The sequence below is a fragment of the Balaenoptera acutorostrata genome, chromosome 16 (genome assembly GCF_949987535.1).
Source record: "Balaenoptera acutorostrata chromosome 16, mBalAcu1.1, whole genome shotgun sequence".
Lineage (NCBI taxonomy): Eukaryota > Metazoa > Chordata > Mammalia > Artiodactyla > Balaenopteridae > Balaenoptera > Balaenoptera acutorostrata.
Window position 1 is genome coordinate 12,114,459 of NC_080079.1, and position 22,149 is coordinate 12,136,607.

Sequence of the window (22,149 nt, forward strand, 5' to 3'; positions counted from 1 at the left end):
AGGCTGCCCTCTTTGCTTGCCAAGCTGCCCGTCTCCTAGGAAAGGGCCGGGATCCTGGGAGAAAGCCCTTTCCTAATTCGGAGGCTGCCCTTGAGCGTGGCAGCCCCACGACCTGCCCAGCAAGTGATTACTCAGCTCTACGGCAGGATGGGACGAGACCAGGAGCCAAGGACGGGTCCCTTGTTGCCACAGACCCAGAACTGCTCCTCCCCGGCTCAGACTCCACCCCTCCCCGCACAAGATGCCGCGGCTGGGTTTGCCAGGCTCCTCGACTAAGGCACCTCCTGGGCCCATGGTGCCTGGCCATCGAGCCAGCAGACCCAGGCCCCTCCTCGTTTCCTGCCGTCCTCAGCCTCCAGCCTGCCCGTCTGTCCCTCTGTGGGGCCTCAGTTTCCCCATCTGCAGAGTGAGGGGTGCGGCTAGAATGGGACTGAGGTCTTCCAGCTCTGATATTCCGGGAGGAATCTTATTAGCTCGAAAACGACTACAACTCGGATCTCCAGCACCCGGCACTGGCGCCGCACCTGGTCAGCACTCAAGGACTCACTGAACAAATGAATGAAGGGGCCCCAGGAGGGACGTGTGAGCTCGGTGGCCACTGGGAGGCACTGCGCTTTCCTCCCTGCTGCAAACCAAGGCGGCGGAGATCAGAGCTGCTCCTGGGGGGACTCTCCACCCCCCTGAGAAGGCCTTACAAGCCGAAGGTCCCACTCAGCTCGTCCCTCCCCTGCCCACTCACTGCCTGCTTGGACCCCTGCAGTTAGGCTCTCACACTCCCCAGCCAGTGGTCCTGAACAGGCCCCTTGTCTCTGAGCCTCAGCCGTGTCATCCATAAAATGGGGGCAAGGGGAGGGGTGGTTTCTATACAACCCCCCAGCACAGTAAGAACAAGGTGGGTGTCCATCCCCATTTGACAGGTGAGAAAACTGAGGCTAAGGCAGGGGCTCTATGGGAACTCTTTGTACTTTCTGCTCAATATTTCCACCAGACTAAAACTGCTCTAAAAAATAAAGCCTGTTCATTGAAAACAAAACAAAAACCGAGGCTTGGAGAGGTGGGTGATTGGCTTAAGGCACAGAGCTGGTAAGTGGGAACCATGCAGAATTTGGAACTTCTATCTCCTGGCCCAGAACTCTCTCCACTGCCTTCCCTTGCCGGTGTCGTCTCCAGGTCAGAGTCACTCCACCTGATATCTGTTCAGGCAAAAGGGATACAAGACAGCCCACAGCTTGCCTTCAGGGCACGTGGTCTGGTGATGGACACACATGCAAACGCACGCACATAGTACAGCGCTGGGTCACAAAGGCCAGGCCGAGGACAATCCCCTCAACAAGAGGGAACCCCCGCAGACTCTTCCAGAAAGCTGGAGGGCAACAGACAGCACAAGCCTGGTCTCCCCTCAGATGAGCCAGGTGCCAGCTGTACCTCAGCCCTCAGGACTGAGCGTCAAAGCAAAGAGATGGAGAAGAGGCGGGTAGATCCAACCAACTGGGGACAGAAATTCTGAGGTTTCTGCCTAGTAAAGTTTGCAGGAAACAGGAATCCAGGAGGGGTGCAGGCTGGGGATGAGAGGTAAGTTAACACAGCAGCAGGTAAGCACAGCTGAGAACTAGTCCTTTCAGGTTAAAGCCAAACACGGACAGAGGGTGGCAAAAGCCCCAGGAGAATGAGTCTCTTGGCTGACTGGCCAGGGGAGGAGGCCAGAGGACTGTCAAGGGCGGAGAGCTCCCTCTGCACCCAAACGCACATTCTGACGCCCAGTCGGCTCAGGTCTGCAAGCCGCACCTGGACCGTGCCCGAGGTGATCTCCCAGCCGGACCCCAGGCACATCCCGGGCAAAGACGGCCAGTGTGACATTCCTGCCCATCTGCCACCTTCTAAAAGGCCCAGCGGGGGAGGAGGGAGAGAGGACAGACAGCAGGGGAACGAGAAATCACCCCCGAAAAGAAGGGGAGAGACAGGTGGGCAGCGGGAACAGCTGCCGGCTCGGAGACCTCACAGGTGATGTGAAAGGCATCCCATGACCCCGCATCACAAAGAGAAACCTGCTCCCAGACTGACGCTGCGGGTGAGGAAGCTCCAGCCACTCCTGCCCCCTGTGGCATCACCTGAGCCACGGCGTACTGCCATCAGAAGTGGTGGCCATTTCTGGGACATTCCAGGTGCTGGGCTGGGTACTTGAGAAACACTTGTCTCATTTCTCCCTGGCACACAGTAGGTAAAGGATAAATATCTGGAGGAGTGAATGAATCTCATATCACCCAGGAAGCCCTGCCTGCTTCCCTTTGCTCTCTGCTCTCACTGAGAAAGGCTGCAGGGGTTGTCAGAGATGGACATTCAATGGTTCCCTACTACCTGCAGGACAAAGACCTAACCTTCCAGGCTGGAGGCATGGATGGTGTCTCTGGCTCGACCCAGCCTCTCTTAGCCTCTTCTCACTCCTGACTTCTCTGCACAAAGCTCACCAAAGCAGTGCACCGTCACCTTCCAAATGTGCCCCATGCTGTCCCACCCCCGTGGGGAAACCATGGCCAACATGGTGGAAATCACAGCCAGCGTGGCCTTGACTCAGGCCCAGGTTTGAATGTGGGCTCTGCTTCTTCCAGAGCTCTGTAACTTTGAGCAGTTTATTAATCTCTCTGAATCTCTGCATCCTCATCCATAAAATAGGAGGACTTCCCTGGTGGTCCAGTGGTTAAGACTCCGCGCTTCCACTGCAGGGGGCACGGGTTTGATACCTGGTTGGGGAACTAAGATCCCACATGCCACACGGCGTGGCCAAAAAAAAAAAAAGAAAGAAAAATAGGGGTGGGGAAAACAGCCCTTGGCCCATAGGGTTCTGTAATACTTCGATGAGTGTGTGTGTGTTAGGCAAGCAGCCTGATGCCTGGCCATAGCAAGTGCCCAGGAAATGCTTGCTGGTTGGAAGATGCTGAATCTGCTGACCCCAAACGTCTTCCCTTTCTCCCACGGCTCAGCTGGCTCCTTCCCGTCCCACATAGACGTCTCTGTCCCCCTTCTCCCCCCACCTCTGGGCACTTGGTACTAAGGACAGACACTTGACAGCTGCCCACATTCACGTGGCTGTTACCCAGCATCATGTGTGTGCTTTCTGCCCTGTCTCCCCAACTAGGGACAGCTCTTTAAGGGATGGAGCTGGCCTCACATGCCCCCTGGGGACCCTCTGCTGGGCCTTCAGAGTGAAAGCTGAACGGGGGTTTGTGGATGAACTGGCTCTCACTCCATGTGTCTGAGCTGGTTGAGACCCCTCCTGCCTGGAGCCAGAGGGATGGATGAGACGGCCTTTAAGAAAGGAGGGGTGGAGGGTAGCCATCTGGAACCTCTAAGCCTGCTGAGAGTTAGTAAATAGAGATTTGAGGGCTAAGGGAAAAGGGTTATATTCAGGTTACGTAAAGGAAATACACGGCCCAGCCCATGCTACCGAGAGCCACTCCGGAAAGCAGCTCCCTACCACCTGGCAGCTCCCCAGATCCCTGGCACAGAGTAAAGACTTAACAGATGAATGAATGAATGAACGAACAGATAAACTTAAAACCAGCAGGACCTGGCAACCACCACTCAGGGAACCAAGAAGCAAAGCTCTGAACTGCACGAACTGTTGACAACAGTGATAAGGAAGAGGAAGGGGATGAAGCGGCCACCCGTGAGCACCCACTGTGAGCCTAGCCCTGTGCAGAGCTCTCCCCACACCCGTCCCCAGCTAACCCTCGCAACACTCCTATTCCCGTTTTGCAGATAGAGAGACTGAGGATTAGGGAAGTTACATCACTAGCCCGAAGTCATAGCCAGTAAGGAACAGAGCCTGGCTCAAAACTAGGTCTCTCACACTCTTCATTGTTGTCTCTGTACCAAACTGACAGAGCTGGGTTAGCCCCTCAAAAGCTTTGTCCCAGTTGACCTGCCTGAGGCATATGCACAGTGCCTACAGCTGCCAGGTACTTGCAGAGTTGCTGACACCCAAGCCTGATGATGGCGTCTTTTGGCAAAGCCATTCTCGGCACCTTGCTCTGCCTCAAGCTGGTCTCAGCTAAAGGCCTGGAGCGGCATCACCTCTGTGTCCATCTCTGCCCACCAACCAGAGGGGGCTGGCGTTGACAGCGGGCCTGGCAGCACACACCCCTTCCTCCAACTCTCCCACGCTGCCCCTTGAGTCAGAAAGGGAGAGAAAAGTGGGGTCACTGCCCCTGGGGGGGTACAGTTGGACACCTCTGTCCTGAACCGTTTGTGATCAAAGCAGCTACTTCAGAACTGACAAGGTGAAAGCCGTTCTCTATCCACATTTCCAGAGCCTTTTAAAAGAACTCATAGAGAAAAATTAGACCCATCAGCAATCATTCCAGGATTTGGGAAGATTAAGGCAAAAATATCCCAGCAAGGAAAGAAAATTAAGATTCTAAAAGGGCACAGTGCAGGGTAGACACTCGTGTTGGATGATGGGGAAACAGTACCAGGCAGATCCAAGCTCTACCCTGCGGTCAAGCGGAGGAAGAGGCCAGTCATCAGACTGCCACAGGGTGAGGACCAAACCCAGACTAGGTAAGGTCACCAGGGAAAGCTTCCTGGGGGAAGTGACCTGCAAGGTAGAAGACCAAGGCTGAGTCAATTACCAGGCAGAGTTAGGGATGTGTGCCGGGCAAAGGCCTGGAGAAGGGAGGAAATAAGAAGGAAAGGCTGGGGACCTCCCTGGTGGTCCAGTGGGTAAGACTCTGTGCTGCCAATGCAGGGGGCCTGGGTTTCATCCCTGGTCAGGGAACTAGATCCCACATGCATGCCGCAACGAAGACCTGGCACAGCCAAAATAAATAAATAATAAAATAAATAAATAAATATTAAAAAAAAAAAGAAGGAAAGGCTGAGTCGGGGCACAGTAGGAGGGGTGCAGCTGGGAGCAGTAAGGAAGGGCAGGTAAGGCAGGGCCTGGACAGCTTTGATAAGACCTTTGGAGACCTTTGGGCTCCATCCTGACCACAGTGGAAAGCTATTGAAGCAGCAGGTGGTAGCGTGATCAGATGGATGTTTTAGAAAGAGCCTCCTGGCTGTTGCGTAGAGCTTGGTAGGAAACACGTGAGCCTGGAAGGAGTTGGCAGCAACACAGGAGTTCAGGCAGGAGAAGGTAGTGCCCGGGACGAAGGGAACGGTGGGGATGTGGGGAGAGGGACTGCCCCAAGAGAGACTGTGGAGGCAGTTACCTGGACTTGGAAGGGACTGGCTATGTACACAGGACAGGGACGGGGTGGCAAGTCAGAGGGAGAGGGGGGATTCCAGGTCTCTGGGCAGCCAGAGGGAGGGTGGTGATTGTCATCAGGATCAGACACAGGGGTGGCTTTAGAAGAAAGGGTCACACGACCACATTGAAAATGGCCAGCATCAATCTGCAGAGCTCACTATAAAGCCTTTCTACCAGTAACTCCACTGGCCACTTGATCATCCAGTACGGTAGGAAAGATTACCGGATCCCCATTTTAAAGATGGGCAAATTGAGGTTAAGCAACTTTCCCAAGGCCATAGAACCAAGAGAGTAGCACAGGAAGCTGGGTCTTCTGCCTCCCAGTCCACTGGGGATTCTACAACCATATTTCTCGATTTAAGATGATACCTGACTTTTGGGCAGGGCAACAAAAGACAGCTGGCACAATTCTCTCTCTCTAAGCAGAACAAACTATGAAAGGGCCACAGACCGGAATGTCAACAGTGGTTATCTCATTGGCAATTTTTATTTTCTTCTTTTTAGATTCTATTTTGGAAATGTCATCAATGGGTTTATATTATTTTTGTACAGACAAAAAGAACTAAAAGATAATTTTAAAAATAATTTTTAGGAAATTCCCTGGCAGTCCAGTGGTTAGAACTCTGTGCTTTCACTGCCGTGGCCCAGGTTCAACCCCCTGGTCGGGGAACTAAGTTCTCACAAGCCGCGAGGCCAAAAAATAATAATACTAAAAATAATAATAATTTTTAAAGACAATGCAAGGACAGCACAACCGTGAAACAGAAAAAACGAACAAATGAAAAGCCGCGCTCGATTTGCATGTTTCTTGATTTTGCATTTTCCTTCCTAACACTGGCTGGAAGAGGCCGCAGAGAGAAGTCAGTAGGAGCTCATGCCCACAGGAGCCCTTTAGGGGATACATTTTTTTGGTGTTGTTCTTTTTTTTTTTTTTTTTTTAATTAGAAAGTTTATATTGGCCCCAAATATCCCTCCGCCCACATTTTTTTCTTCTCACTCTCCCTTGGGTGCTAGCTCTGGGGTACTCGGAACAAGGGGTGTTTAATACGCTGAGGCAGAGGCTGGGGCAATACTGCCAAGGTGCTGCTGAACAGACAGAGCCCAGGAAATAAATTCTGTAAATAGTCTGGGCAGAGACCATCAGGAGTGTTGTCCTAGTGTCTCTTTATGGGGCAGAACTCTGTCATGCTCAGGCTGCTGCGGGTCGGCTGGCCTCTTGTGCTGGTCTGAGGTCCCCATTGCTGCATAAACCAGCTTGTTTTTCCCCTGTTTTCAGCAACAGGCCTTAAAACAGACAGAAAAGCCCTTCTCATGCCTGCGACTGCAGTGAATTGGGGCTGGCAAGCGGGGCCGAGGTGCTCACCAAACCTCGCTGGCTTTGTCCATCAGAGGCACATTTCAGGTTAATGGCATCTGCGGACGCAAGCACGAGCGGGAAACAGAACATTCCAGAGGAAGCAAGGGAGGCAGAGGTCATGGCGCAGGCTACTCGGGTTTAGCTACACACGTCTGACTTCAAAAAAGACAGCGTGAGGATTTTCCTGGTGGCGCAGTGGTTAAGAATCTGCCTGCCAATGCAGGGGACACGGGTTCGAGCCCTGGTCCGGGAAGATCCCACATGCCGCGGAGCAACTAAGCCCGTGTGCCACAACTACTGAGCCTGCGCTCTAGAGCCCGCGAGCCGCAACTACTGAGCCCGCGCTCTAGAGCCCGCGAGCCGCAACTACTGAGCCCGCGCACCACAACTACTGAAGCCTGCGTGCCTAGAGCCCGTGCTCCACAACAAGAGAAGCCACCGCAATGGGAAGCCCACGCACCGCAATGAAGAGTAGCCCCCGCTCATCGCAACTAGAGAAAGCCCACGTGCAGCAATGAAGACCCCACACAGCCAAAAATAAATTAATAAATTAAAAAAAAAAGACAGTGTGGGCTTTCTCACCTCTGAGCAACGTCACAATGAAGTACAAAGATGCTCATCTGAACGCTAACTGTAATGGCAAAAACTAGAGGGAAAAACCCCCAAAAGTACAATATATACACGGGATAGATAGGAAGCCTTGAAAAATCAGGTTCATTGGAGGCTAATGGGAGAGGGCTTCTTTTCTTTTCTTCCTTTCTTTTTTTAAAAAATTATTTATTTATTTGGCTGCAGCGGGTCTTAGTTGTGGCATGTGGGCTCTTCAGTTGCATCACGTGGGCTCTTTTAGTTGTGGCATGCAGGATTTAGTTCCCTGACCAGGGATCAAACCTGTGCCCCCTGCATTGGGAGAGCGGAGTCTTAACCACTGGACCACCAGGGAAGTCCCGAGAGGGCTTATTTTCAAGCTAACTTAAAGGAACAATCCGCCCTCAGGAAATAAATAAGCCACAGGTGGGAAAAGATCGGGGGCCTGGACCAACGCTGGGAGGAGGGCAATAGGCTAGTTCTCCACTGTCCACTGGTGTAGACACTCACCCCTCTGGATGGCCCAAGAGAACAGGAATTTTGTGTTTTGTTCACTGATGTATCCCCAATGCCTGACACTCAATAAATACGCACCAAATGGAAAAACATAAATCACGTTTATGGAGGTTTTTAATGACGTGGGAAAATATTTTTGAAATTATATTAAGAAAAAGATTAAGAAACAAAACCATGGTATGTACACAGGGAAAAAAAGCTAGAAGGAATTACATGAAAGTATTAACTAGCTATAGCTGAGTGGTAAAATTATGGGTGGCCTTTCTTACGTTTTTTAGCAAAGTAATTTACCAATTACAATTACTTGAACAATAACAACAACAATAATAAAAAGAGGGAACAAAAAAGCACCAAGCAGCATGGTTTGGAAAGCAGTTAATTGTCTTGTAGACATTCCTGTGGCCTGTGGGAAGAAGTCAGCCTGGGCCTGCAGGGGTTAACCCCAAGCTGGGGTCAGGAAGGAGGGAAGGATCCACCCTCAGACTTGGTCAGATTTGGGATCCTCTAGCCCCTTGAACTTGAACTCCAGAGACCATGTGAGAAGGTGGTACCAGGGGTTGGATTGTGACCCCCAAAGAAGCCATGTTGGAGTCCTAACCCCTAGTACTTCAGAATGTGATCTTATTTGAAAATAGGGTCTTTACAGAGGTAACTGAGTTAAAATCAGGTCATTACGGTAAACCCTAGTCCAATATGACACCAATATAACTGGTGCCCTTATAAAACGGGGAAATCTGGACAGACACAGACACATAGACACGAACAAGAATGCCATGTTAAAGTGAAGATGAGATTAGGGTGATGCTTCTACAAGCCAAGGAATGTTGAAAATTGCCAACAACCATGAGAAGCAAGGAGGAAAGCCTGGAGCAGATTCTCCCTCATGGGCTCAGAAGCAAACAATACTGTCGACGTCTTAATCTTAGACCTCCAGCTTCTAGAACTGTGAGACAATAAATTTCTGTTGTTTAAGCCCCCATAAATGTCTGTGGCATTTTGCTCTGGCAGCCTGAGTCGACTAACACAGTGAGGGAAAGCCTGCCTTGGAGTCAGGTCACAGGGAGACCTCGGCATGTCACTTGTCTCTCTGGGACTCAGTTTACTTACCTGGAAAATGGGAGACCTGGCCTAAAGCAGTGGGTTTCAGACTTGATTTTCACTCTGGAATAAAATCTTACACAGGTAAAACCTTCACTCTGGAATAAAATCTTACCAAATATAAAAGGTAAAAAGAAACCCTGTTCAGATAGAAGTCTGCTCTGGATCCCTCATGCTCCCTGCAGGGCAGCCTTTGAAAACCACAATCTCAGATCATCTGTAAAATCCCTATCAGTGCTCCATTCTAAGAATCTCCAAACACAAAACCCACTGAGCATCTTGCTTGCACCCAAGTCCAGGCCTGGCACCGAGGATCCAGCCCTTGCTTTCCAGTGGCTGTTCCTCTTGGTGCAGAGGTGAGACTAACACCCAGCAAACTAGCCAGGCCACCCTCTCCCTCGTAAGAGCTACAGCTGCAAACAGGTCACCTGATGTTCTAAATCCGCCACATCTAAATTTATCTTGCCCTCCAAGGACAAGCAGATGCTGTGCCTTATCGGAGCATGGCAAGTGGCAGAACGACAGACATGACGTGCCCTTATCACCCCAAGGACGAGAATGACGTCTGTAGAAAGACTTGGCTTACCTGGCGATGAAACCAAGAGCTTGCGTGCCAGCCTGGCAGGCCTGAAGGGGACCGGGTCATGCAGACCCTTGGGTGGGGTGAGACCTGTCCCAGGAGCCCATACTCCTTTCCAGACCCTGATGCGTGCCTGGCAATGCCAGGGAACCTGTAGCCCTTGAACAGGGACGAGCAGAAAAGGAGGCTGTCTGCAGCACGGCACGGACCAGCCCCTGTCACATCTCTGGGAAAGGACCTCGGCTGCCCATCCCACTCAGTGGACATCGACGATGTGCAGGCAGGAGACCACCGTGGGCTGGATGAGGGGGACCCCGCCAGTCAGAGCGCAGAGCTGAGCAGCCCAGGAGGAGGCTGGAGCCAGGGATGGGGTCCAGGGTCAGGCTGAGCTGATCCAGGCTTGGGCTTCCTCCAAAGCCTTGCAGGATTGAAGGCCCTGAGACCCTACCTGCTGAAGGCAACAGGGTGCCTCCTGCCTGCCAGCATCCCAGCAGAACAGGGCAAGAGCCACACTGCCACAGTCCTGCTGGATCTGCAAAGACGGAGAGACTCTGACCATCTTCTCGGAGCCCACAGACTCATTAGGGGACCCAAAAGCAACTAGGAAAGAGGGCAATGGTGTCACCAATCTCACTGCCCCACTGTGGAACCAGGCAGCAAATCCCGTATTTATTCATCCAACTTTCACTTACACAAATAACTCGCCAATTCATTCTCCTTAAAAAAAAAAAATCACCTTACAGATAAAGCTAAGATCCCCTCTGACCTCTATGCCTTCCCCAGGGGTAACCTTTATTAGGGCTCTGGGGTGCAACCTTCCATATGTCCCTGCAAAGAAACTTACAAGGCCAGGGGTCTGGGCACAGTGTGATGCCATCGGCTTCCACGGGTGTGCTGTGGGGCTGAGGGGAAGGAGGAGGGCTGAGGGCTGCAGGGATATCAGGGTGGCCTCCAGGAAGGGGAGGCCAGAGGCAGGGAGGGGCTCAAAGAAGGGTAGGATTCAAATGATCCCAAGGCTGGAGTCCCTGGGGCACTGGACCCACGAGATGTCAGCACAGAAGCAGCTAGCCGCATTCATCGTTTGCAGCCAATTCAGCTTCTTTGGGAAACTCTGAAGCCCTCCCCAAGGGCCTTCAGCCTTTGCCACGCACCACTAGCACCATGATGACGATGGTGACAAGGATGGCTTCTTCTAGGCACTCTGCTGGCCCTCCCAACGGTTCTACCAGGTTGGTAATAGTGTCTCCCATTTGATAGACAAAGAAACGACAACCCAGAGAAATTAAGCAACCTGCCCCATGTCACACATCTGGGAGCAGCAGAGCCACCATTTGACCTTAATGCCAATGACTTTCCACAAGACAACCCTGCTTCTGCGGCCAATGGTACAGCTCCTGGGCCTGCAACAATGCCCAGCACCCAGCAGGAGCTCAACAAATATTTGTAGGCTGACTTCTTGTTTAAAGACCATGAGCAATGCTGGGTGAATAGTCAAAACTAGGCTAGTTCAAGGCAGTCTTCACATTATCACAGTATTTTGGTTTTTCTTCTTTAAGGTTAAAAGTCTCCATTTTCTTCCAGGAATCCCCCACAGCCTAGAGCTTCTGCTCCTGGAAAGAGTTAAGACTTTGGCAAGAGGCTGTCCCACAAGGCAAACGAAATCTCTCCCATCCCGTCCGTCGGTGAGTGTACAGGGCACCGCGGCAGTTACTTTCTGTGAACAGCCTCCTAGTAAACGTCAGCCTCACCAGGGGGTGGGGAGGGGCCTTGATTTATTATATAGCTTTTGGACAGTTCCTACAGAAATATTGCCAAACAGTGGAATAATCAACTCTTTCACTCATACTCTTTTTTTTTTTAATGAAAGAAAAAAGCATGCAATGAGCCTGAGCTAAATAAATAAAAATGCCACACTTTTTGCTCAACAGAATTTTCTGCGTCACTGAGAAATATTTGCAGACATCAACAATCTTTTATCTTCACAATGATGTTCCAGCCTTCCAAGTTTTGGACATTCTGAGAACTTCTTTGATTTGGACCCTCTAATTATCTTACAATTAGCTTACTAACGAATGCCGCTATTTGATGTTTCATCAAGCAGATATCAAGGAACCCTCCTTCTCTCATGATCTGTCTGCCCCCCTCCAGGACTGTCTAAAATCAGTTACTCATGTCTGGGGCTCACACTGGAAGTACATACATGTGGCAAGGATTCTCTGTCTTAATACTCGTTCCTGCCAATCCCAGTTACGGCTTCCAGGCTGGGGAGGAGGGCAGCATCCATCCATTCAGTCACTTCATCCATCCATCACCCACCCATCCATCCATCCACCTACTCACTGTGCCAGCGATGGAGGCCCCAAGATGGAGAGCACGTGGTCCATGCCCCCAGGGAGCTCACACAAAGAGATGCCCTGGGAGGCTCAGAGTGACGTCACTTCCTCCAGGGAAGTTCCTGACGGGTGGAAGACCCTTCACACTATTCTCCAGCTCGGCAACCTGTCCCTCCATCATGGACATTTCTCAGAGTTTGTTATCACCTCTTTATTTCTGCCAGTCTCTTGGGTTCAGCCATGAATGAGCTCGGGGGGAGGGGGGCAGGAATCAGGCCTGTTTCCCCAGTGCACAGCATATCATAAGTGCTCAGTAAACACTTGTTGAATAAGCAAATGAACATGCTACCCATACTTAGAAGATAAAAGAAAGAAAAAAGAGACAGATAGGAATGTCTATCCCTCCGAGTACCTACTGAGTTTCTCTGCTGTGGGTACTGGCTGCGGGCTGATGCCAAAATATTTATAAAGTCAATATGATCTTGGGGAGTGGAGAGCTGCAGCTCAGGACCAGGGGCCTGGACTGTCCTGGGCAGGTCACTTCTCCTCTTGGAGCCTAACAGGCTCTGAAATTCAGACTCAGCTCTGAAATGGGTGGCTAGACGAGATGCTCTCCAGTTCCTTGAGTCGAGAATTCTGCAAAAGCCTAACATCACTGTGAGAATTACTCCAGTTGCAGCCTCAGGGGAAATGGGCCTGGGCCAGAAGCCACCAGGTCACCTGCCCCTCTGACTTGCTCATCTATCTAGTAGGGAGTGGGGGAAGGGAGACTTAAAGCAGATGCTTTCTAAGGTGCCGCCTAAGTCTGAACTTTTATGACTATAAACCACTGGCTAAATTAACTGTGGGTGTGGCAAGCATATGTCACAGAATTTTTAAACAGAGCCCTCATTTCCAGTATTTCACTTCATTCACTCTCCCAACATTTAGTGAACCCCTACTGTGTGCCAGACACTGTTCTAGTGGTGACCCACACAAGACACAGTCAGTATTGTCATGGGACATCCAGTCCAGTAAGGGAGAGAGAAAATACACAGGTCAACAACTAAACAAAGGATGACTGCAGCTGGGGGCGCAGGCCAAGAACATTAATAAACAGCACAGTGTGAAAGACAGCAATTAGAGGGCGAGTATAGTTCCTTTCTAAAGTCTGGTTGGGAAGGCTTTTCTATGGACGTGAAATCTGAACTGAGACCTAAAGGCCCCCTAGAAGAAGTGTGGGGAAGAGCATTCCAGACAGAGGAGAGCAGGGGCAAAGGCTCCAGGCTACAGACAAGCTTGGGGTAGTCAAGGAACAAAAGGGCAACCAGCACAGCAAAGTGAATGGAGGAGGAGGGAGTGACTGAGACAAAGGTGAGGGCCGGCTCACATAGGACAGGGTAGGAAGAGCATTGCCAAGAGGTCCATGGATAGGACTCAGGGGGTCTGTGAACTTGGACGGAGAAAAATGTCATCTTTCTCTTCACCAGCCTCTAACTGGAAATGAGCACTTCATTGAGTCACAAAGGTTGACAACAACCCACAGTAATGTTAGCAGTGCCTGGGACTTGTCAACGACGGAAATCTCAGACCCATTCATATCACCATCATTGCAGATATCTGGAAATATCACTTACGCTCCTCACTAATTCAAAATTACAGTAGCTATTAGACCAGCTGCTGGGCCTTATTAAAGTATTAACAAAAAAGCACATATACTTCAAGATCATAAAATTTTAAAGTATCTAATAACTATTTGAAAAGAACTGGTTTCCTTTGCGTATTTTATTTTCTGTATGTAAAAGCATTATTCTGAGAAGGGATCCCTAGGCTTCATGCAACGACCAAAGAGCTCAGAAGCCACGGTGAGAAGTTTGTCTTTTATTGCAGGTGGGAGGAGATGCTGCAGCGGTTTCAGCAGGGGATCCAAGGGGTGCCGTTTTCATTTCTCAGACTCCCCCTGGCTGCTGGGGGAGATGGCCTGTGGTTGTCAGGGCAGTGCTGGGGGCCAGAGAGGGTGTGGCTTTGGCAGACCACTGTTCTGACCAGTCAACGGGGTCCTTGTGGTCTCCGTCCTCCCCTCTGATCAAGAGCCTTCCCACATGGCCCTCTGGGCCCATAAGGGCCTCATCACCCTGGCCCAAAGCCTGCTCTGGGACATCCTCCCAAAGAGCTTCAGAAAGTGAGCTCATGTGTCCACAAGAAAAATAAATGCGGCATTTGCCACTGTTTGGTTTGTATATTGGTCTAGAAAAGAAATGAGATTTTTATTTAAGAAAGCCTTCCAGCAGGACCCCAGCAGAGGCTGGGCAAACACCAGGGCGACGGACTGTAAACACGCAGGAAGGCCCGAGCCCTGGGGCCGGTCGCCGCGAGCTGCAGCCCCTCGGTTTATGGCGGCCTTCCTGTTTTCCCGGCCTCTCTTCACACTGCACTCATACACAGAGTCTTTTCAATCCCTCTAGGAGAACAGAAGAATTCATTTTCACACGCCAGCGTGCACGTTTCTCTCACCATCCCAGGGGAGTGGACCCTGACAAGAGGCCCGTTTATGGACCTTGATGGATAGATGGGGATGGGGCCCATGGAGTGAAATCCACGGACAGAGAAAAGCTCAGAGGCGAATCCTGGGCTCCAGGGGGTCCCCCATACCGGAAGTGAAGAGGGTGCGGCCGGGCCAACTGGAAGGTGAGGGGCATTTGGGGCACTTCTGGGGCAATGCCTGGAGGCCCCATGGGGAGCAGGGCTAGAGTGGGGGGCACTGAGAGTTGGTGTCGGGGACTGAACCTCGGCAGAACCCGCCCACCTCCAAGTATCAGGATCTGTGTGTCAGAGAGGAGAGATGTGGAGAGGGAGGGAGCCCTGGGTCTCTGAGTCTGGCACCAGGATAAGTGAAAAGAAAGGTAGACAGTGAGGCGTCCACGTTGCTGGAGTGAACTGTGGCCGAAGTGTGACCGTCCTGGAGGGGCCAGCTCAGCTCAGCTGTCCTTTTCCCAGGCCGCTGGCTAGAGAGAACAGGATTTTTTTGGGGGGGGGGCGGTGGTGTCTTTTCTGTTGCACCCATTGGCATCTCCGGTAGTGAGTTCCTCCAGCACCTGGTCCCTGGGATTTAAGGGCGGCAAAAAGAAAAGCCAGGAGCTCACTGGCATATCACTCCTCACATCCTGAGGTCCCAGCCAGTCTGCCTCTTCCTCCATTTTTAGGAATCTTCTTCTTTTTTTTAAATGCTTCTTTTGTTTTGTTTTGGTTTTATTTTATTTATGTATTTATTTTTGGCTGCGTTGGGTCTTCGTTGCTGCGCGCGGGCTTTCTCTAGTTGCGGCGAGCGGGGGCTACTCTTCCTTGCGGTGCGCGGGCTTCTCACTGCGGTGGCTTCTCTTTGTTGCAGAGCACGGGTTCTAGGCGCACGGGCTTCGGTAGTTGTTGCACGAGGGCTCAGTAGTTGTGGCTCACGGGCTTAGTTGCTCCGTAGCATGTGTGATCTTCCCGGACCAGGGCTCAAACCCGTGTCCCCTGCATTGGCAGGCAGATTCTTAACCACTGCGCCACCAGAGAAGTCCCTTTAGGAATCTTCTTATATTTTTTTATATGTGATGTCCAGAGCTCTGGACTGCCCATGGTGGGGGTGGATAGGAAACAACGCATCTACTCCACGTTGTCTGGAACTGGAAGTCCTATAGTTGACGTTTCTTTTTTCCATTTTCAAGAGACACATGAATCAAATATAGCAAAATATTAAAATTTCTTTAATCCAGGTGGCAGGTACACAAATGTTCCTCAAATGACTCTCAACACTCTTCCATTTATTTAAAACACTGCAGAAGCTCAGTGTTCACTCCTTCATACCACTGCATTCATTCTTTCCTTCACTCGTTCATCCAACTATTGTGCTCCTCCTGTAAGCACGCACCAGGCACATGGTGGTGAATTTAAAAGATCCTTCTCGAGGAGACTTTTGCACTTGAGGGGCAAACAGACATCCAATAATAACTGGGGGTGGGAGGTGGGGAGGTGGGAGGTGCCCTGACAAAAGGGCAGGATGCTTTGAAGGACCCTGGCCAGGAGCTAATTTAAATTCTCTGAGGAGGTGGCCTTCAGAGCTGTGGGCCCTGTGGACCATTCCGGACACCACCACCTGCAGGCAGTTAACCCAAAGGCAGAGAAGCAAATGGGCTCCACCTGCTGGGCCCCTCCCAGGTGATACTGGCCCTCACGCAGTTACCCTGCCTCTCTACACAGCTCCCCCCTTTGGAGGGTCCTTTCCTCCTATTTCAAGCTCTCTCTTCCAAATCAACACCTCAGAAGGGTCTCTTGGATCAGCCCTATGGCTCCGAGGTTGAGTGGGAGCCATTCTTGGGCCTGTTGAGAAAAACCTGGGCTCAGTATCCAGGAAAGGCATGTGGTAGCTGGTGAACTTGCTCGCCCTGGACGAAGAGGATGGAGAAGAAGGTCTGGCTCCCCAGGGGTGTGCGGAGACCATGGCATCTGAGGTCCCCACCCCTCCCCACCCCTAGGCCCTACTCTCTCCAGGCCTAAAGAACCAGATGGCCCCGGGAGGGTGGCGGCAGATTCCAGGGACTCTCCTTCCTCTCCCCTCTCTGAAGGCTACTTGTGAGTTGTCAGTGGCAAAACCCTCCCCGACATTCTCCCAGCCCCAGAAGAAGAGCCCATCTTCTCTCCCCCCACTGCCCCACGTACCTCCAGATCAAGGGTGAACTTGGGCACCCCCCAACACAAGAGTGGCCCAGCAGAGTGGGAGCTGTTGTGCATTCCAGGAAGAAAGTCAAGTGCTAAGGGGAGTGGTCCCGGGCTCCAGTGAAGCCCTTCACGCACCTGGTCTCATTGGACTGGGTTCATGAGCACTGTTTTCAGCTGAGGAAACTGAGGCTCAGCAAGATTAAGTAGCTTGTCATGTGGCTGGAGAGCAGGTGGGGATTGAACCCAAGTCTGCCTGGACCCAGAGACCCTGATCTCTTAGGCCAACTGCACTCTCAGCCCCAAGAACACCGTGGGGACTCCGACCTGAGGTTTTAAGGACGGAAGGTGGGTCTGAGGTCATTTCCCCACCACTTAGCACCCTACTTCCTCCCCGCTCACATCTGCCTTCGTGGGATGCACGTGGCTTCCTTTCACTTCATAAACACCAATTAAGGGAGCTCCTCCTCCGTGCTGGGCATGTGGGGAGCACAGAGAGAACAGGTCACCTGCTGTCAACTGAACAACAACTGAAGAATCTGGAGGGGGGGGCCCGGCGAGAGGACTGAGCAGGCCTGGGACAGCACGTGAGTCCCACCTGGCCTGGGGAGCTGGTGGAGGCCAGGCCACGCGGAGAAGCCATTCAGAAAAGCTAAAGGGCCACGAGTGGCCTCACGTTCCACGGCAGGCGCAGGGCAGTTGACCCAGTGCCCCGGGCAGAGGTCTCCAGAGCAGCTGGGCCTGCGGAGTTCTGGGTAACTCTGGGCATCATCCTATATCCACGCTCAAAGGATCTGAGTATAATGAACACCGTGAGGCACGTCCGTGACCTCTAGCAGTCAGGAGCAGATAAGACGCCTTCATGCAGCAAGGCGGAGTGCCCCACCCTGGGCACACAGGGGAGAAGGGCCAGGGCTCCCACCAGCACAGAGAGGCCTCGTCCAGTCCCCCAGCCTCCTCACCACAGCCGTGTTCGGAGCGGGGCCGGGGACAGACCGCCCTTGTGCATTTGGCTGTGTTAGCCCCTCGGGAGACAAGCGCCCTCTGCTCTTGGAGCTGCCTGGCCGTGTGGGTGCTGGATACAGAGGACAGGGCTGTGTACTGAGCAGGGCAGCTCCTCGGGGAGAAGCCACACGTCCCAGTGCCTGGCCACTGGGTGAGCACCCACATCCCCGGCAGCAGGGAAGGGGGGCCCAGAGGCTCACCACCCCGCCTCAGCTCCCAAAGCCTGGGGCTGCTTCCCGAGGGCAGGACCCACGGGCCCCAGGAAGGAAGGGCGGAAAGCTACAAGGGAGGGCTCAGGGCCAGGTGTGGCCCACCTCCACCGCCCTCCCACAAGCTGTGCAACTTTGGTCCAATTACAGAATCTCTCTGTGCCTTGGTTTCCCCAGCTGAAAAGTGGAGTAAAATAACAGCCTCAAAGGGTAATTGGGAGATAATCCTGCCCGGCACACACCAAATACTCGACGAATGTTGGTTGCATCTTTATATCAATTAGCAAAGGCATCAGCTTGGAGCTCCTACCTGGCATCACTTTACTGCATTAATCGATTTGTACCTGACTCACCGTTCAGACGGTTCCGGTTAACGGGTCCCTTGCTCCCCTCCCCATCCCTCCCCGCGCCCCCTCGAGGCAGGACAGCTTACCTATGGTCCTTCGGAGGTCTTCACACTGGCTAATGTGAGGGAACTTCAGGATTTCCTTCCACTTCTTGCTTTTCCCTTTGCGCTTTCCTCCGCCCCCTGCAGAGATGGGGGAGAAAGAAGGGGAGCTGATGCTGGTGTTGTCCAAGGCTCCAGAGCCTGTGTCCCAGCCCAGTGAGCCTGTGCACGGCCTCCTGGCTGGGAGACAGGGACGCGCCCCCTCCCCGGCCGGCATCGAGCCTGTGTGTTCTTCCTGCAGGCTCGCTCGGGCCTGGCCCCCGCCACCACCAGCAGCAGCGGTCCCTCCCATCCTCCACGCCTGCACCCACACCGGGCGCCCTGTTCTTCCTCGGCGTCTCCCACGGCTGTGCAGCCCTGCTGGGTGCCCGGTATTCGCCCCAGACTCGCCCACAACCTTCCGACGGCAGGGGCCCGGCCTGTCGGCCTGGGAAATCCTGGTGACATGGATTCACAAGCGGGTGGACTGCGGCCCCCTCACCACCTCACTTTTTCCTCTTGTTTCCTGGGGAGAGTCCCCATCCCCAGCTGGAGGCCAGGTGTTGGGGACAAGGACTTCAACTCCCACTTGTCCTGGGTACCCCCTTCTTCTCCCACCTCACAAACCCCAGGGTCTCAGGGGATGCATTTCTCAAGGCTGGAAGGACTCCTGAAGGACCCCGTCAGGCCTCGCTTCCTGCCCAGTGTGCACATGTAATGAACACGCACACGCTAGGGACACACACGCAATGGATATGCACACATGATAGACATACAAACACAGTGAACACACATGTAACAAACACACACAATGAACACGTACATGCAATGAACACACGGAGCTACCTAAGGTGCACACACAGGTGTTCCCATCATCCCTGCCACACCTTATCCGTGGACAGATGTCAGAACGCTCAGGTGTGCAAACAGCAAGGGGGGGCCGACTCCAGCCTACATGTCCCTGAGCCCACCACCATTTGGAACTTGGACCTGGAGGCACCTCTGTGTCACGTGGCCAGGACCCCACCAAGAACTTGAGATGCCATCGTCTGCCCACTGCCCCCAGAGTGGCCCTTAAATTCCACTGGTCAGTGACTCACCAAAGGTCACATAGTCCTTTAGGCCCCTCAGCGTCTCAGAATTTTAAGGGCTTCTTATCCTCCTTCATGTGATCACCACCCCAAGTACCCGCGAAGTTTGGGGCCAGTTAAAGAGATGCCAGATCTTGGCCAGGCCCTCAGCACCCTGGGCTGTTCCCCCCAGCCTCTGACCCTCAGAGAGGGTCTGGGCAGGGCAAGGCCCCTTCATCCAGCCAGCCAACCCAGGGACACCCGGAGGAGCTCGGCTCTGGGCCCGCTCCCGGCCCAGTGTGTTCCGGGGCTGGCACTGAGCTGATTTCAATAAAGGGAGATTCCCAACTCATCCAACTGCCCTACAGAGCTGAGGCCATCTTCCTGAACAGCAAGTGGGTGGGCTTCTGAGGATGGGACCAGGACCCCCAGCTGGGGGGCCAGGAAGGAGAGGGAGCTGACGGCAGAGGGGCAGGACACGGTCCATTTCCCAGCGCTCTGCTCGTTCTGTCTTCAGCCCAGCCAACCAGCCCCAGCTTCCTCTGCTCAAGTCTCCACAAAGGTCAAAGGCCCCAGCCTCCAGGGAACAAAACAAATGTGTATGGGGCTCATGTTGTGGCCAGACACTGTTTGAACATTATCTTACTTAATCCTCAGAATGACTCGTGGAGGAGGAAATCACTGGGCATATCACAGATGCAGAAACAGACGTCCGATGTTGCGTAACTCACCAGCTGATGGCCTGTCCAACTCCACTGCGCTCTTTGCTCCAGCCGGCGCCAACACACCATCACACGTCCACACACACCTCAGAGCCCTTCTGCTGGCCCTGCCCTGGTCCCCGCTCTAACTCTCCCAGGCAGAACTAGTACTATTCCCACTTGACAGACAAGGAAACTGAGGCGCAGGGAAGAAAGAAGCAAGTCACCTATAGCCCCACAGCTCACAAACGGCAGGGCCAAGACCCCAGCCTGAGCAGAATCCAGACCCTAGGCATTCACGCTCACCCTTCTGTCTATAAAGCTCCCTTTCGGGAACACCGAAAGCAAAGGAAACTCCCAGGTATCAAAGAGGAAGCTGGCATTGGACCTCAGAAGTGATACGGCATCCGGTAGGAGGAAACAGAACTTGGATCTCTCCAGCTGAGGCCCAAGCCACCGAGAAAAGACGCCACCCCGGGCCCGAGGCCTGAAGAGCTGCTCTGTTGGACCCACATGTGGCTTGTTGGTGTGTTTGCCTGTTCATTGAACCCGGTGTCAAGATTTAAACATGGAGATGTTATATATGAATCCAGATTTGGGACTTCTCTCCCATAACCAGACACCCCACATGGCAAGGATCAGCTGGAGCTGGGCAGCAGCTGCCCCTGTGGACAAGACAAGTGGCCTCCATTCGGCAGCTGGCCCGGCCCCTGTAAAGGTTAGTTATGTGCATCCCCCAGGGAAGGGCCACCATCTCAAGAAATCAGCCAAGTCCGACGCTCCCATCCCCATCAGCTCCGGCTCCGAGGCTTAAAAGGGCCATTAGAGGGGCTTCCCTGGTGGCGCAGTGGTTGGGAATCCGCCTGCCAATGCAGGGGACACGGGTTCGAGCCCCGGTCTGGGAAGATCCCACATGCCGCGGAGCAACTGGGCCTGTGAGCCACAACTACTGAGCCTGCGCGTCTGGAGCCTGTGCTCCGCAACGGGAGAGGCCGCGGCGGTGAGAGGCCCGCGCACCGCGATGAAGAGTGGCCCCCGCTTGCCACAACTAGAGAAAGCCCTCGCACAGAAACGAAGACCCAACACAGCCAAAAATAAAAATAAATAAAATAAATAAATTAAAAAAAAAAATGAAGTTGTAGCACTGAGTGCAACTCTTTAAAAAAAAAAAAAAAAAAAGGGCCATTAGAACTCATCCAGTCCGCACCCCCCGCGCCCCCATTGATTCCCACACTATTTGTTCCCAGATCTGGCTGGGATTAAGCACTTTTGTGTGTGTGGTAAAATATACATAACAGAAAATGTACCATTTCAACCATTTATAGGTATGCAATTCAGTGGCATTAAGTACATTCACATTGTTGTGCAACCGTCACCACCATCCACCTCCAGAGCTTCTTCATCATCCCAAATGGAAACTCTGTACCCATCAAACACCAGCTTCCACTCCCCTCTACCCCTGGCAACCACCTTTCTACTTTCTGTCTCTCTGATTTGACTACTCTAGGGACCTCACGAGTGACATCATACAAGATGTGCTCTTTTGTGACTGGCTGATTTTACTTAGCATGATGCCTTCAAGGTATATCCATGTTGTAGCATGTGTCAGATTTCACTCCATTTTAAGGCTGAATAATACTCCATTGTGTGTATACAGCACATTTTGTTTATTCATTTGTCTGTTGATGGATACTCGGGTTGTTTCCACCTTTTGGCTATTGTGAATACTGCTGCTCTGAATGTCTGGGTCCCTGCTTTCAATTTTTTTGGGTATATGCCTAGGAGCAGAATTGCTGGATCATATGGTAATTCTGTGTTTACCTTTTTTGAGGAACTGGTGACGCCCTCTTGACAAAACAGACTCCCAGGCTGCACCCCATCAGCCTGAGCCCCAACTCTCTGTGATCAGAACCCAGGAGTCGGGCTACATAAAAGGCTCCCCAGGTGATTCTTAGGTAGCCAGTCTATGGCAACACGAGTCTATTTAAGACACACACACACACACACACACACACTTTTTTATAGATTAATTTATCCATTAAGAAAATTAACACCAAAAAATTTAAAAATAAAGAAAATTAACAAAATTCATTAATTCATTAAACCAATATGTGTAGAGCATCTAGTAAATGCCGAGCACTATGCAGGTGCTGGGGACATGGGGACGGGCAAGACAGATGGGGTGTCACCCTCTTGGGTGCCCGATCTAGTAAGGAAGACAAACATCAAAGGTTTGATTTCAGTGGTTCTCAACCCCTGGGCAATTTGTCCTCTGGGGACATTCGGCAGTGTCTAGACATATTTGGAGTTGTCACAACTGGATGAGGGTGCTACCAGCATCTA

The 22,149-nt window shown here is 52.4% G+C and overlaps 1 protein-coding gene across 5 annotated transcripts in view; it reads right to left on the reverse strand.

The window, feature by feature from the left end:
- The window catches only part of GRK5 (G protein-coupled receptor kinase 5), a 221,499-nt gene that overhangs the window by 99,686 nt on the left and 99,664 nt on the right, over positions 1-22,149 (reverse strand). For 4 of the 5 annotated variants that reach the window (XM_007173179.2, XM_007173178.2, XM_057531092.1 and 1 more), the window contains exon 2: positions 18,042-18,137. In XM_007173179.2, coding sequence (XP_007173241.2) covers positions 18,042-18,137 — 96 coding nt within the window. Of the gene's footprint in view, positions 1-18,041; positions 18,138-22,149 lie in introns of those variants that run through there. The other variant, XM_057531095.1, reaches the window with a different exon arrangement.